This window comes from Periophthalmus magnuspinnatus, chromosome 19, assembly GCF_009829125.3.
Source record: "Periophthalmus magnuspinnatus isolate fPerMag1 chromosome 19, fPerMag1.2.pri, whole genome shotgun sequence".
Taxonomy (NCBI): Eukaryota; Metazoa; Chordata; class Actinopteri; order Gobiiformes; family Gobiidae; genus Periophthalmus; species Periophthalmus magnuspinnatus.
Genome location: NC_047144.1, coordinates 12,798,637 through 12,812,276, shown reverse-complemented (window position 1 = coordinate 12,812,276; position 13,640 = coordinate 12,798,637). Strand labels below are relative to the sequence as shown.

Genomic DNA, 13,640 nt, shown 5'->3' with positions numbered 1-13,640 from the left:
GAGACTCTCCACCCACCCGGAGAGGGCAAACCACCTTTTTCCGGTCGAGAACAAAAATAAAATGAAAAATGAAAAATAAAAATGAGGGCAAAATTTTTCATATTTTTCCATAAGCAAAAGAGAGTTGTTCAAATGCACTTTTTCCAAATGGCACAGAGCAGTCAACTCTAGAACTTGCTCTTGTCCGATTTTTATTTCTTTTCACAACTTGTGCCAGGAGCCGGATTGTAAAAAACCTGCACATTTACCGAGTACTCACTGAAAATAAAAATACATTTAAAATCAAATTAAGAGGGTAATACTGAGTACTCAATTATAATTAAAATTAATACATCAAAAATATATACTAGTAACAGGCACAGGTTGGTTGATAATTCACTAATAAAGTAGGCTGCTATACAAACATTTGACTACTTGAGTTAAATATATTCTTCTTCTTCTATATACAGTCTATGTTTGAGACAAAACTAAGACCATCCATCAGTTTGAAATGTGCAGGGGTGTAACTGAGAATTCTGGGCACTGTGTACAAACTGCTTTTGTACAGTACAACATGTTCTCTCTGATGGATTCACATTAGATGTTAGGAGAGCCTCTTTCACTGAGGAAAAAAGACCCCTTATTTTTGCAAGTCCATTCGTTACATGACAGCTATTGCAATATTAATAACAATTGGCTTAAGACAAATCTAAGAAAAACACTACGCCTACACCTACACGCTACACCTATTTACCTTGACAATTTGATCCTTGCAAGCCCTTGTATCCATCCCAAAGACAATACATTTTACCCACATTGCCACTGTACATAGGCTTGTTGCAGAGTGAGCATATGATTCAAGCTACTATATTTATTTTACAAAACAAAAGTAGGGCTTTTGGAGTAAAGGGGGTTCAAGTCACGCAGCATAAGATGCATAAGACATAAGGGCTGTCCCATGGTGTTTATTATACCATCCTTTCAAATAAATAAGTAGCTCAGTGGAGCGTATGTCCACTGATCCATAGAGCATTTGTCCATCTGATTCGAATCCTGCTCTCGACATAAACATCATTGATTGAGCAATCAGTTCCGCTGACCCACAGGTTGGTAATGTGGTTCCACCTCCCATACATGAATGCTGTTGATGTGTCCTTGGGCAAGAGACTTAACACCCCCCTCAGTGTCTGCGTACACTGGTGTATGAATGTGTGTGTGAAAGGGTGAGCGGTTCCTTGATGCAAAGCGATTTGAGTGCCTTGAAGGGGAAAAAAGCTCTATGCAAATGTGACTATTTATCATTTACCATATGTAAATTAATAAAGCCAAATGTAACTTGCATAAAAAAAATCTAGTCCTAGTCCTTTCACTCCCTGTTCTTTTCAATAGGGGGCACTATTGCCTCACTGAGAATTCAAGTTCAATTCCCTTAACCTACAGTACCAAGACTTTTTTTTATTCCCAATTAATTTTATTGTTCGTACAGCTCATATTGTCATACACATTCATCCACCGTACGTTTTATTTTTTCAGTTATTATTATTGATGCAATAGATTTCTGAGCGTGAGAGGTTTTAATTACAGGTTCATTACACTGGTGAATATAGATTAGTTAATTGCCTATATATTTCACTGAACAGCTACTGCACAAATTTAATTTACACTTAATCTTTAGGCTGAGAGATGGAGAGAAGAGGAAGGAGAGAGAGAGAGAGAGAGAGAGAGAGAGAGAGAGAGAGAGAGAGAGAGAGAGAAGAGGAGGAGGAGTGAGAACAGAGGCTGCAGCATTTACGACTCGTAGCGCGAGACGAAGAGGACTCCCCCGACATGTTTCCCATTGAATAAAAACACAGGTAAATCTTTGTTTTAATATGTAATTTATTTAATCCAAGAGTCTCGTGGGTACTTTTTTTCTTGCAGAGTGGTTGTTTTTATTGAGGTCAGCATGGCACGGCACAGCACTGCACGCTTTTGGTGCAGTCCAGGTCGGACAGGTGCACATGGCAGAAGCAGATATCGGCACGTTTTAGCGCACACGACACAGTTGCGTTAGTTTAGCAGCAAGTTTGGCAAGAGAAAGTAGACGCACAGCGCATTCATCAATTATTCAAACTGCTATACAAACTGTAATTGGGCACTTCAAATTGTTAATGAGTGCCAACGAAGGAACAAGGCTGTTTGATACAGACTTTTAATAACGCCAGTAAAGCACGCGCGTTTTTCTGCTATGAAGGCTGCGTTATTCACTTTTGTAAGATGAATTAACCCAAGCTCTGCACCAAGAAATATGGTTCCTCTTGATTTGCTATGGCAGAAAATTAACTTGGGTTACCAGTGATGAAAAATAGGTTAGTAATTAGGTCAGATGTGGATGTAGGCTATACCAGTGCCTGTCAAAGTTTTCACATCAAGTACCATGTAGGAAAAAAATATGGCTTTGGGAGTAACATCAGGTCCAAATCAGCTCTATTCCCAGTCTAAATCAGGACAAAATCAGCACTAAACCTGGTGTAAACTAGGTCTAACCATCGAGACTAGTTCTAAGCATGAATTAACCCAAAGAAGGATAAAAATGTAGATTAAATAGACTACATCAGCTCTACTCCTGGTCTAAATCAGGACTAAACCTGGTCTAAACTAAGTCTAACTGTTGACACTATTTCTAACCATGAATTAACCCAAAGAAGGATTAAAAATGTGGATTAAATAGACTCTACATCAGCTCTATTCCCAGTCTAAATCAGGACAAAAAAATCAGGACTAAACCTGGTGTAAACTAGGTCTAACCAGCGACACTAGTTCTAACCATGAATTAACCCAAAAAGGACAAAAATGCAGATTAAATAGACTCTACATTAAGCAAACATAGAAGCGTGTGGACTACTAGATGTACATGTACCATAGTTTGAGAGTCACTGGACTATTCCTGGGTTTCAGCTTCCTGGTGTAGGCAAGATTTTTGAAGACTTTTGCCCATTCACAAGATATTTGATTTTAAATTGTCTATTGCTATGGCAGCCGTTCTAATTTGTCATCATTCTGAAACCATGGCATAGATAGCAAGCAAGCATACCCATACTTATTCACCAGTTTGCATTTTGTAGTTGTAGAAAATACATTCTTTAGGCTAATTAGGTGAAATTCACTTGATAAAATAATCCAAAATCTATTTATATCTTAGACTCAGACAAACCTTATTGATCGACAAGGTAAATTACTTGAAGATGAATAAACGTGTAGATGAATGAGACTTATTCTTTGACAAAGTTTTAGATTGCGTTTGTACTTATAACAAAGGCGGTGATGATGTTTTCTTGTTGACATTTTGTTCTTGACAAACAGAGGTATTGAACTTTTAAGATCAATAATACTCGGAAAAGAGTTTCTGGGTTTCTAAGTGAACCATCTGTAGCTGTTTTTGTGTGATTATTCTTGCTACTTCAGATTCAAAAGACTGACATTATTCAAGGCTTTTATTGCAATTGTCATAGAAACCACAAGAAATATGTTTAGAGGATAGTTTTGATCTTAAGTGCAATAGTTAATGTTGCTTCACGTCTCTCTTCACACGTGATGTATTAATAGTTGGGGGTCTGCCAGTGCCAAGCCATGAGTTTGTTTACCTTTCCTTGTGGAGTTTCCGTGCTTTCGTCAATGAAGCAACACTGTGTTTTTTCAGTGTGTAAATGTAAACAGCTGAATACAGACGCGTGGTGACGATGAAGGTTAGATGTGGGAAGCAGGTGACAGGTTTTGCACTATGTTATGCTGTTAAATTATGTTCAGACAATTATTATTTTTTTTATTATTATTTTATAAGAGCCGTGAGCGTATTCATGGAACTATGGGTGCTACGAGGGGGAGGGGGGCATCCTGGATAATTACTTTTTTGCTGTAAGACAAAATAGCAATTGGGCAACATGGTCATATTCAGTTTAATTGTGATGTTAATGTGTGATAATGTGTCTTTTTTGGAGGGATTTTAATAGTTTTTGTTAAATGCAGTTCTATGATAAAAAGCAGACAGATAAATGCCATCTTTTGTACTTCTCTCTTTTTTTTCTGGTTTTAAGAAATTCAAAATATATGTTTTTCATGCATGGTTGATGCCGATTGTTTAGAAACCATAGTAACCGATGACTGTTGACATAAGGGCCTATTTTGATTATTCTTCAAAAAAATATATCATTTGAAGTAGCAACAACTTATCCAAAACCCAATTTCACTGCAAACCCATAAGAGAGCTGTGAAGTCACATTTCGTGCAGTGCCTTGAAATTAAACTAAATGTCGTTCGTTCAGTGAGGTCCTCAACCCAAACAACATGTCAGCCTATTTTAGAGATTTAAGGCTGTTGCCTATAGAGTGAAAATTGCAAATACCAGCCTGTCTACCAGGGAAAAACTGTAATTGTGTTTTTCTGATAAGCACAGTAATTGGAATTAGATTTGCAATGTATGTTTTAACAAAGTAATTCTGTTCAAAGTTCAAATTTCACATCCAGAAGAATTGACAAAAACGTAATAGACATAATAATACAAGAAACACATTTCAGAACATGTTTGTAAACGGTAAATAGTGTAAACGATTTATATCTACAGAACTAAACTATAGGGTTAGTAGTTTTTATGCAGAATAAGACAGGCTATTTTGTTGTTTATTAAGGTTTATTAGAAAACTACAGCCTTTTTCCTAATTACATTCAAATTGTGGTTTTGATTTCATTAGAATTAATCTCGCAGCCCTGCCTGTAGATTTAACCAATCAGTGTGAAGTGTGAACTCCCAGAGGAAGCAGAGGCTTTCTAAAGATACATGTTATGATCAAATAACATTGGGACCTTAGAAATTACCCCTTGGAGAAAATGTGTGCTGCACTTCCTGGCATCAAACCCTAAACCTCCTCACTGGGAGACTAACCACTCGAGTCGGACATCTTGCAGACGAAAATCTTGGCCAAATCAAGTATGCAAATTATGACACGCTAAGAGGCAGATGGCGTAGCTGTTGCATACTGAAAGGGAAAAGCAATGTAGACTTATTATCATATTTTTTAAGTGAGGATTGCCACTGTGACATAGTTCAATGGCGGGTGTGCTTTCTGTTAAAACCAGTCATAGGACAGGAGATAAGAGATGGACACTGGAAGAAAAGTGTCTTGCTCAGGGACATGTTGGTGTGAACTGGCAGTAATGTGGTTGATGAGTGAACCTTTAGCTCACTGTTTTGTCAGCTTAAGAGGTTATGGAGTTGTCTTATATCCAGATAAGGGCAGGCCTGTCATGATAATTACTATATCGACTTATCGTTCAATACATGACAAGTGGAACAATAGTTTTTGAGGTCAATATTTATCGTGGGGACTTTTTCTATGCACTAGTAGTAGGAAGATTTTGGTAATTTTTCTGTACTATGATGAGATTTGAACTGTAGAGGGTCGAATTCTGCACTTCTGTGTCTCATTATAGATACTAACAGACTAGTAAAGAGTTTATTCACTGCAAAGATGTCTGTGTAATCCCTCTACTCGTGGAGGTATGATTGATAGCTTCTGTGTAGTTAGCTCCTCCCTTCACATAGATATAAGGCAGTGTACATCAGCAATCTGACCAGAACTGAAGAAGCGGCTTGGATGAGCAGCAAAACGTCTTCACTCCTACAACTTTTTGTCCAGTAGACAGATTTGATCTTTTGTTTTATTTACTGCAGCTCATGCTTTTTAACTATATCGTACATTTAGAATACTTTTTGGGGAATAATTTTGGCTTTATGGTTACGTTTCAGTATTATTGTTTGTCATCTATATTTCCTTCAGCAATATACCGCACTTTAAAAAAAAAATCAAACCAAAGACTCTAGAGCTGCTAGATTATTTCCAATCAAATCGAAATCACAGTTTGAATTCACACAATTAGCAAATCATAAAGGCTGCAGTTTTTGAAGTACCGTAATGTTCTCTACAAACAACAAAATCTCTTGTCTTAAAAACAACATGTTCTGAAATTCTGGGTGGTCTCTGTTCTTTTGGTGAGTCGGAAGGATGCACCTCAGTAACCTCGGGCTTTGGTGTGGGGCTTAAACGTTTGGTAACTGACAAATTTGTTTATTGCAGGGACTGGTTTCTCTTCCCTGTTTTCTGGGGGAGTCTTGCGGTCACCTGCCATTCTTAGATGACGTCTTGGTGGTCTTTGTTCTTTACGTGGTTCTGAAGGTTACACCTCAAATGGCTGAGGGGATTTCCGCCGGTTCTGTTGAACATTTATAATCTCCTCTTCAGCCTTACTGGGTACATTTTCCTCCCATGTTTTTTCAATCCCCCTAAACCAGGCATTTTCTTTGGCTTTTCTTTCTCCTGTGAAGCTTGTGTTGTTTCGGTCTGTGCCTTGTTGGGTTTTGGTTCTTCCCTATCTGGTCAGGGTTGACTGCCACCCCTATTATTTTTTCTCCAGTTTTAGCAGCTTGGGATGTCTCTCTGTTGGTTTTGTTATTCTTGTATTAGTTTGCCAGTTCATATTTCAGTATTTTTGTCACTTCTTCTGGACACGTTTAAAGTATGAACTTTGAACAGAATCCTATATTTTAGAATATACATTGCAAATCTAATCAAAATTGCAATTTGATATTTTTCCCAAATTATGCTCCTCTAACTCTTTCACATTCCAGCCCTATTCATCTCCCAGGCTGAGCACCCAAATGTTTTACACAGAGGTCATTCCCCTCATTGTGCCGTAGACCGTTAGCGATTAGCAACTGGCGCAAACGAGACGGGGCCTGTAATTCCCCCGGTCACGGTGCTGCGAGACACTAGATCCTCTCTGATCCTGACCCCTCTCGAGTACTCAGAGAGATTTGGTTCAAATTTACCCTTCACAATTATCCAGTGCATGTGGCTAATTATTAAAGGTCCTATATTATGCAGAATTGACTCATGTGAGCTTTAAACTATGGTAAAATGCTCTTACCTCCTCAAAAACATACCCAGACTTGTGTTTGGTTTCATTCATACATGTTTGAGTTACACTTTATTATTAGTCTGTCTACATCTCCAAAGCTCAAAATGCTCTGTTCCACCTTGTGATGTCATGAAGTGGTAGTTTTCAAGTTAACAGCTACATTTTACCTTTTGTTCAGTAGAGACTGGCAAGTCCAAAGCTGAAATTACCCACATGATTCTAACGGAGGTTGGAGTGTAGTTAAACGTGATCGAGCACTTCCTGTATTGCTACATGACATCACAAGGTGGAACAGAGTGTTTTCAGTTTCAGAGAAGTACTCATCCTAAATATGCAGGGTTTGTGTGTTAAACAAAACACAACTCCAGATCTGTTTGTAATGAGGAAATGACACTAGAACATAGATCAGAAAATAGCGTAATATGGGCCATTTAAGTGCAGTTGAAAGATTACAAGGTTGCATTGCTTCACAGCCCCAAAGTTAATCTTTTTACACTGCTTTTTTATCTAGCATAGTGTAAAACATATTAAATTTTAATTAATTGGATGTTAATAATGTGCAATCATGAACATCAGCAAGTAATTAGGTCGGTCAGCAAAAAACTTAACACAAAAATGAAGTTGTTTGTAATATCTTTGCTACTTTAAATAATAATAAAGAAGCTCAATAATTAGACTCGTTAAGGGACTTTTTATGTCCAAATCTTAAGAGGCTGAATGTTGCTATTTTATATCCCAGAAATATGGTGATTACTCAAAAGCTCGTATAAAGGTTAATTATCGGAGCTTTTTTAGTGAAGAGTTTCCCACCTGCTTATCTCCATGCAGATGTTTTTGAAATGGTCCACAGTATGGCATTAAAGGGCCCATATTATGCTATTTTCTAATCTATGTTGTTTCATCATCAGAAACATACCTCGAGTTGTGTTTTATTCCATTCACACGTTTATCACACAAACACTGCATATTTAGGCTGAGTTATTCTCTCAGACGGAAACACACCTTGTGATGTCATGAGACAATACAGGAAGTACTGCACTGTGTTTTTAAACTCCATACACTTTCAATAGAATTATTTGGATCATTTCAGCTTTGGAATTGTCAATCTCTATGAAACAAAAGGTAAAATGCAACTGTTAACTTCAAAACTACCATTTTATGACATCACAAGGTGGAACGGAGCATTATGAGCTCTGGAGATGTAGACAGACTGAAAATAAAGGGTTACTAAAACATGTGTGAATGAAACAAAAGACAACTCCAGGTCTGTTTTTGAGGAGGTCACAACATTATAACAAGGCTTAAAGAGTCAGTTTTCCATAATATAGGACCTCTCCAATGATTTGATCTGTAACATGGGTGGGAGGTGTTACCAGCTTCTCTGCATACAGTGGAACACCCAGGTAAAGCAAGAACCAAGAACTCTCCATGGAGAAGAGCGGGTGATGAACCTTCCAGAAAAATTACGCAGGGACATTATGTTTACTAAGAAATATCAAAGTACAGTGAGATGAATGACTATAGTGTTTGTTCGAGTGTTAGGACCCAAAAGTAGATCAAATCTGACACAGGAAACAAAAGTAAGGGTTCAATGTTACCTTTTTTAAACTTTCTGATTCTCCTTTCTTTCTTTTTAAAGACGTCAGCAAAGTCCATGCCCAAAAAAAACAACAAAGTAACAAAGGAAAAAGACCATGGTGAGGCAGTCAACATAAAATAAGGATGCATCGCTGTCTAGGCATGGGACGATGTTGACATTTTGCATCATGATTATCATGGCCAAAGTGCAAATAACAATTATATCATGATAACAGTAAAAGTTGCTGACAGTGTAAAAATGCTATGGATGTTAATAATTATAATTTTAATGTTATGAATAATTTCCATGTTTTATATAATTGTACTTTGTTATCAGTGAGAAAAACTACAATTTAACGGAGAACACTGGATAAGCAGGCCCCTCGACAGAAAGCCCAAACATAACATTCATTCTCAAGCCAAGATTATAAATACACACATTATTGCCTTTGACACTCAAATTCATTTAGTATCATTATTCACTCGCTGCACAGCCACAGTGATGATCCTCATCTGTGACTGTGACTGTAGGGCACTGATTCTCATGAACACATTCATACAGGCAAAATGTGAAATGAATTATTTATTTGTGCAATATGGTCCTTGGAATTACATGAGTCTAATGAGATGCATTGTAAAGTGTATATGTATATTTTCATCACCTGTCCACACAAGGCCTTTAGGACAACACAGCAGAACACATTTATCAAGAATATATAAAATAACAACTTAATTCACATAATACAGGCCACGGGTTTCAGAATGATAAGAAAATGGGACTAGAGGTTGACCAATATGTGTTTTTTTTTTTCATGGCCGAAGCCATAGCGATGGCTATTAAGATCTGCTGATATTTTGGGGTCAATATGTGGAGCTGTGACAAAGTGGGCCTTTGTCCCTTTTTGATATTAGCATTTATGTTGATTTTCAATAATTTTCCAATACAAAACTAAACAGAACTATCCCGGGTTTGTTTTGTTTAGGTTTTCAATTAGTTAATAATAATTATAATTATTATTATTATAATTATAATAATAATTAATCATCACACACACTTGTTAGTTTAAACATATTTTATTTGGTTAATTCAGTTATTGTGTCAATTCATGTTAATACTGCAATCCACTTACCTGCATCTTCACATGGTCCAGACAAAGAGGGGGCGTGCCCTATGTCGGCCATTTTTATAGGTTTGGGTGTGGTCATGGGCCAGACCATGTGGAGGGGAGAACTGGTTTAAGTGTGTTTATTTCTTTGTGTCAGTGTCTTCTGTATTTTGTTTCAGTGTTCTAAGTGTTTATAGTTATTTTGTTAAACACTTTAGTTAAGGGACTTGGGCCCTGAGAGATGGTTTTAAATATAAGATACAGGTAATGTTATACCCACAGCACCTGTGGAAGATATGGTGTATACCAGGGGGAGGTGCTGCCGGTGCAGGAGGGTATTTAAGCAGGGCTAATTAGACAGAGAGGGAGAGATCAGTGTAGCCAGGGTACATGTGGCCTTTCCCCCTTAGTTGTTTAAGTTCTGTTGCTTAGTTTTGTTGAGCATTGTTAATTTTTGTAAATATGTATTATTTTTTTTGTTCATGGGGTACCACAATGCTGCTTATAAATTTAGTCTAATAGGACTTTTTTTTGAGTCTGCCTCCTACTTTGACCACTTCGGGCCAGTTTCCCCACAGGAGCCAATTTTGTTTATTTCCCCCAAATTTGCGCAGTGTTTTCTTCATAGTAAAGAGTTCAAATAAAGCTTTATGTCGTAACGGGTGAGTGTGGCGGACCAAAGGATTCAGACTCGGGGAATATTTACAGGATTTATTGTAGAAAAGGGACAAGTACAAACAGCGGGTGATCCGGAGGTGAGCAGGTGAGCAGGAACACAGGAAACACAGGGACCGGGGACATGAAGGGACCACAGGACGACAGGCAGACCAGACGGGTGTAGGGCCAGAGCACGACAGGAACAAGTGAAGACGATCTCGCCCTGAGTGTCTTCCCCCATCTCCTCTTATCCATGGCAGGTGTGGTGATTAGCCAGATGGGGAGCAGGTGCGCGTGGGAGGAGCCAAGAGCTCCACCCAGCTCCAGGTACAGGCAGGTGAGGGAGGGGGAAGAGCACACAGGGAGGAAAACCAGGAGCGGACAGTGCGGATCATGACACCTTATATGTATTCTTTAGGCAGCTGATTGGCCCAAATAAAATACTGGCCTCTGCTGGAAATTTAAAGCCGATAGCGATACACTAAAAAGTGTCATTATCAGCTCGATATATATCTATCTCTAATTAGGGAAGCTGCTTTAGCGATTAACAATTTATAACACAATATACCATCTTTTGAATGGGGTAACGGTGCTCCAAATGGGAAAAGAGACCCATGAATATATATGCCTTTAAATAATAATTTTGTGTGTATGTTAACAGCTATGGCCTGACTTGCACCACTGTTTCCCTGTTGAATAGGTAGATAATTATCTTTTGTTGAGTAGAGATTGGCAATTCCAGGGCTGAAATTATCCAAATGGTTCTAGTGAAAGTGTGTGGAGTTTAAAAACACAGTGGAGCACTTCCTGTATTACCACTTCCTGTTTTGCCCCATGACATCACAAAGTGGAACAGGTGTTTTTAAGTTTGAGAGAAGCCTAAACATACAGACTAAACATACAGACTTTGTGTGTTAAATGTGTGAATGAAACAAAACACAACTCCAGGTTTGTTTGTGATGAGGAAGCAACATGTTGTTTTTTAAAAGTTAACTACTTTTGAATGCCATTTCACACACTCTTAGAGAAAGAGAAAGGATATTGATCATTGAGCAGAAAGAACCTAAAGTCGATCAGTGAAGTGATGCAAGCCAAAGAAGGCTGATTCAACGTGACACAATAGAATACATTTTAAACTATTTTCCATATCCAAATTTCTAACCTTATTATTTCTGTCTTTCTCTGCACAGCTTGTTCCTTGCTGGAGGATAATCACAAACTGCCGGAGCTTCCTCTGTGACTTCATTTGCAGAGAGAAAACACTTTTAGTCTCAGTTTTATGCGTCTGTCAAACTAAATAGAGCAACCGTCTTTTATGTCGAGCTCTGCGTTCGCCATGGGACCAGATCTTCTGTCTCCGCTGCTCTGCCTGGTTCTCGCAGTTGCCAGGTCACAGCTGTGGGCCTTCCCCTTCAGCTCCTCCTTGGACCTCGACGTCACGCCCAGAACCACTGTGTTTGCCAAAGGTGAGATACAAACTCTCAGACTGTGTAATGTATTTTAAAGGGCCCGTATTACACTATCTACTATGTTATAATGTTGTTTCCTCATCACAAACAAACCTGGAGTTATGTTTTTGAGGAGGTAACAACTTTATAACATGACTTTGAGTTCACAAGAGTTAATTTTGTGTAATATAGGACCTTTAATAATTTGCTGAAAATTTTATTTGAGTTAGGGCTGCAACTAATGATTATTTTGCCAATCAGTGAATACATCTATTACTCACTTAGTTATTCAGATTGGTAAAGGCCAGTGTATTTGAGATACTTACTAAACTGGACCCAGATGAAGCTAAAGTGAAGCTGCTTGGGGATCTCCTGAAACAATACAAAACAGACTTATACAAAATAGGTTTTTCATTAAAAATACTAAATGTACATATTTGTGTCATTTTGATTTTTGTTTTTGTTAGAGTATTTTAGAGCCTGTGTTTAGTCCATTAATTAAGTTACTTACTTGACAATTGGTTGATATTGGTTTGTTTTGATTAATTGATTCACTTGTTTCACTCCAACTTTGAGAAACTTTTGAGTTTTTTGGTCTTGTTTGGTTGGCTTGCGTGTCTGATTTTGTTCTGACTGTTTTGGTGTAGTCCTGTTTAAGATGTGAATTATTAATCGTCTAGTCCTGGTTAAGCATATATTTACGAAGCCTGATTCTGGGAGTGCGTGTGGTGCAGTGGTTTAAGGATTCACCAGGGGAACTAGAGAGTGACCGGTTCCTCCATGGTTGAGCAAGTTTGTTTTTGTGTTCTCGTCTAGACTTGTGGTATGTCGTCCCCCATTGTTATGGCCACCTCGAATGAAAAAGCAGCTTGAGAAATAAATAAATGTTCTGGTTATGTCTTGGTTTAGCCTTTGGGTGGCTGGGTCTTTAATTTTGGGTCTTGCTGAGGCCTGGTTGTATATTTAGTCCTTGTTTTGTCCTTACTTGTTTCGTCCTGTCTCTACTGGTTTTGTGTTTATCTCTACAACACTGAAATAAACTTTTAATAGGAATGCAGAGAGCTTCATTGGATCACAGACTATAAACTTACAAGACAGGTGTCCATCAGATCAGCCGAGGTTGATATCTAAAAAAATGGATAACAATGGTTGAGACACTGATTTTGTAGTGAATTTTTAAACTTTCAAACTTTAAAGGTTCTATATTACGCAAAATGTACTCTTGTGAGCTTTTAGTCATGTTAGAATGCTGTTACCTCCTCTAAAACACACCTGGAGTTGTGTTTTGTTTCCTTGACTCATGTTTGAGTAACTCTATTATTAGTCTGTCTACATCTCCAAAGCTCAAAATACTCTGTTCCACCTTGTGATGTCATGAAGCTGTAGTTTGCAAGTTAACAGCTACCATTTACCTTTAGTTCAGTAGAGATTAGCAATTCCAGGACTGAAATTATCCAAATGATTCCAGTGAAAGTGTACGTACTGTATTACCACATGACATCACAAGGTGGAACAGAGTGTTTTCAGTTTGAGAGAAGAACTTAAGCCTAAATCTGCAGGGTTTGTGTGTTAAACATGTGTGAATGAAACAAACACACCAGGTATGTTTGTAATGAGAAAACAACATTATAACATATTCCCAGGTGTTCCCAAAACCACACATACACAGTTACACACATCTCATTGGTCTTACTGTCAGTCTGCTGCAGCTCGAGTTCTTCCTTTTTCCTTTTTTTCCTCGAGAAGTGGCACAGATCTTGAAGTTGGCCCCGTAGACAGCTCCTTCCTCCTCCGAGTTATTAATCGCCTCTCTCTAGTCCTGTCCTAGATCACACGGCTCAGCAAACACTCCTAATGAAACAATAGACAAGAGGGCCCTTAAAAGAAGAACACCTGAAATACCAGGGGCTTGATTAGTGTC

The 13,640-nt window shown here is 38.1% G+C and overlaps 1 protein-coding gene across 1 annotated transcript in view; it reads left to right on the top strand.

Moving 5' to 3' along the window:
• Positions 1-1,737: 1,737 nt before the first annotated feature.
• The window catches only part of sema4gb (sema domain, immunoglobulin domain (Ig), transmembrane domain (TM) and short cytoplasmic domain, (semaphorin) 4Gb), an 82,831-nt gene continuing 70,928 nt past the window's right edge, over positions 1,738-13,640 (top strand). Inside the window, exons 1-2 of the mRNA XM_033985265.2 lie at positions 1,738-1,832; positions 11,462-11,737. Of these exons, the coding sequence (XP_033841156.1) occupies positions 11,587-11,737 (151 nt within the window). The 5' untranslated portion in view covers positions 1,738-1,832; positions 11,462-11,586. The remainder of the gene's footprint in view (positions 1,833-11,461; positions 11,738-13,640) is intronic.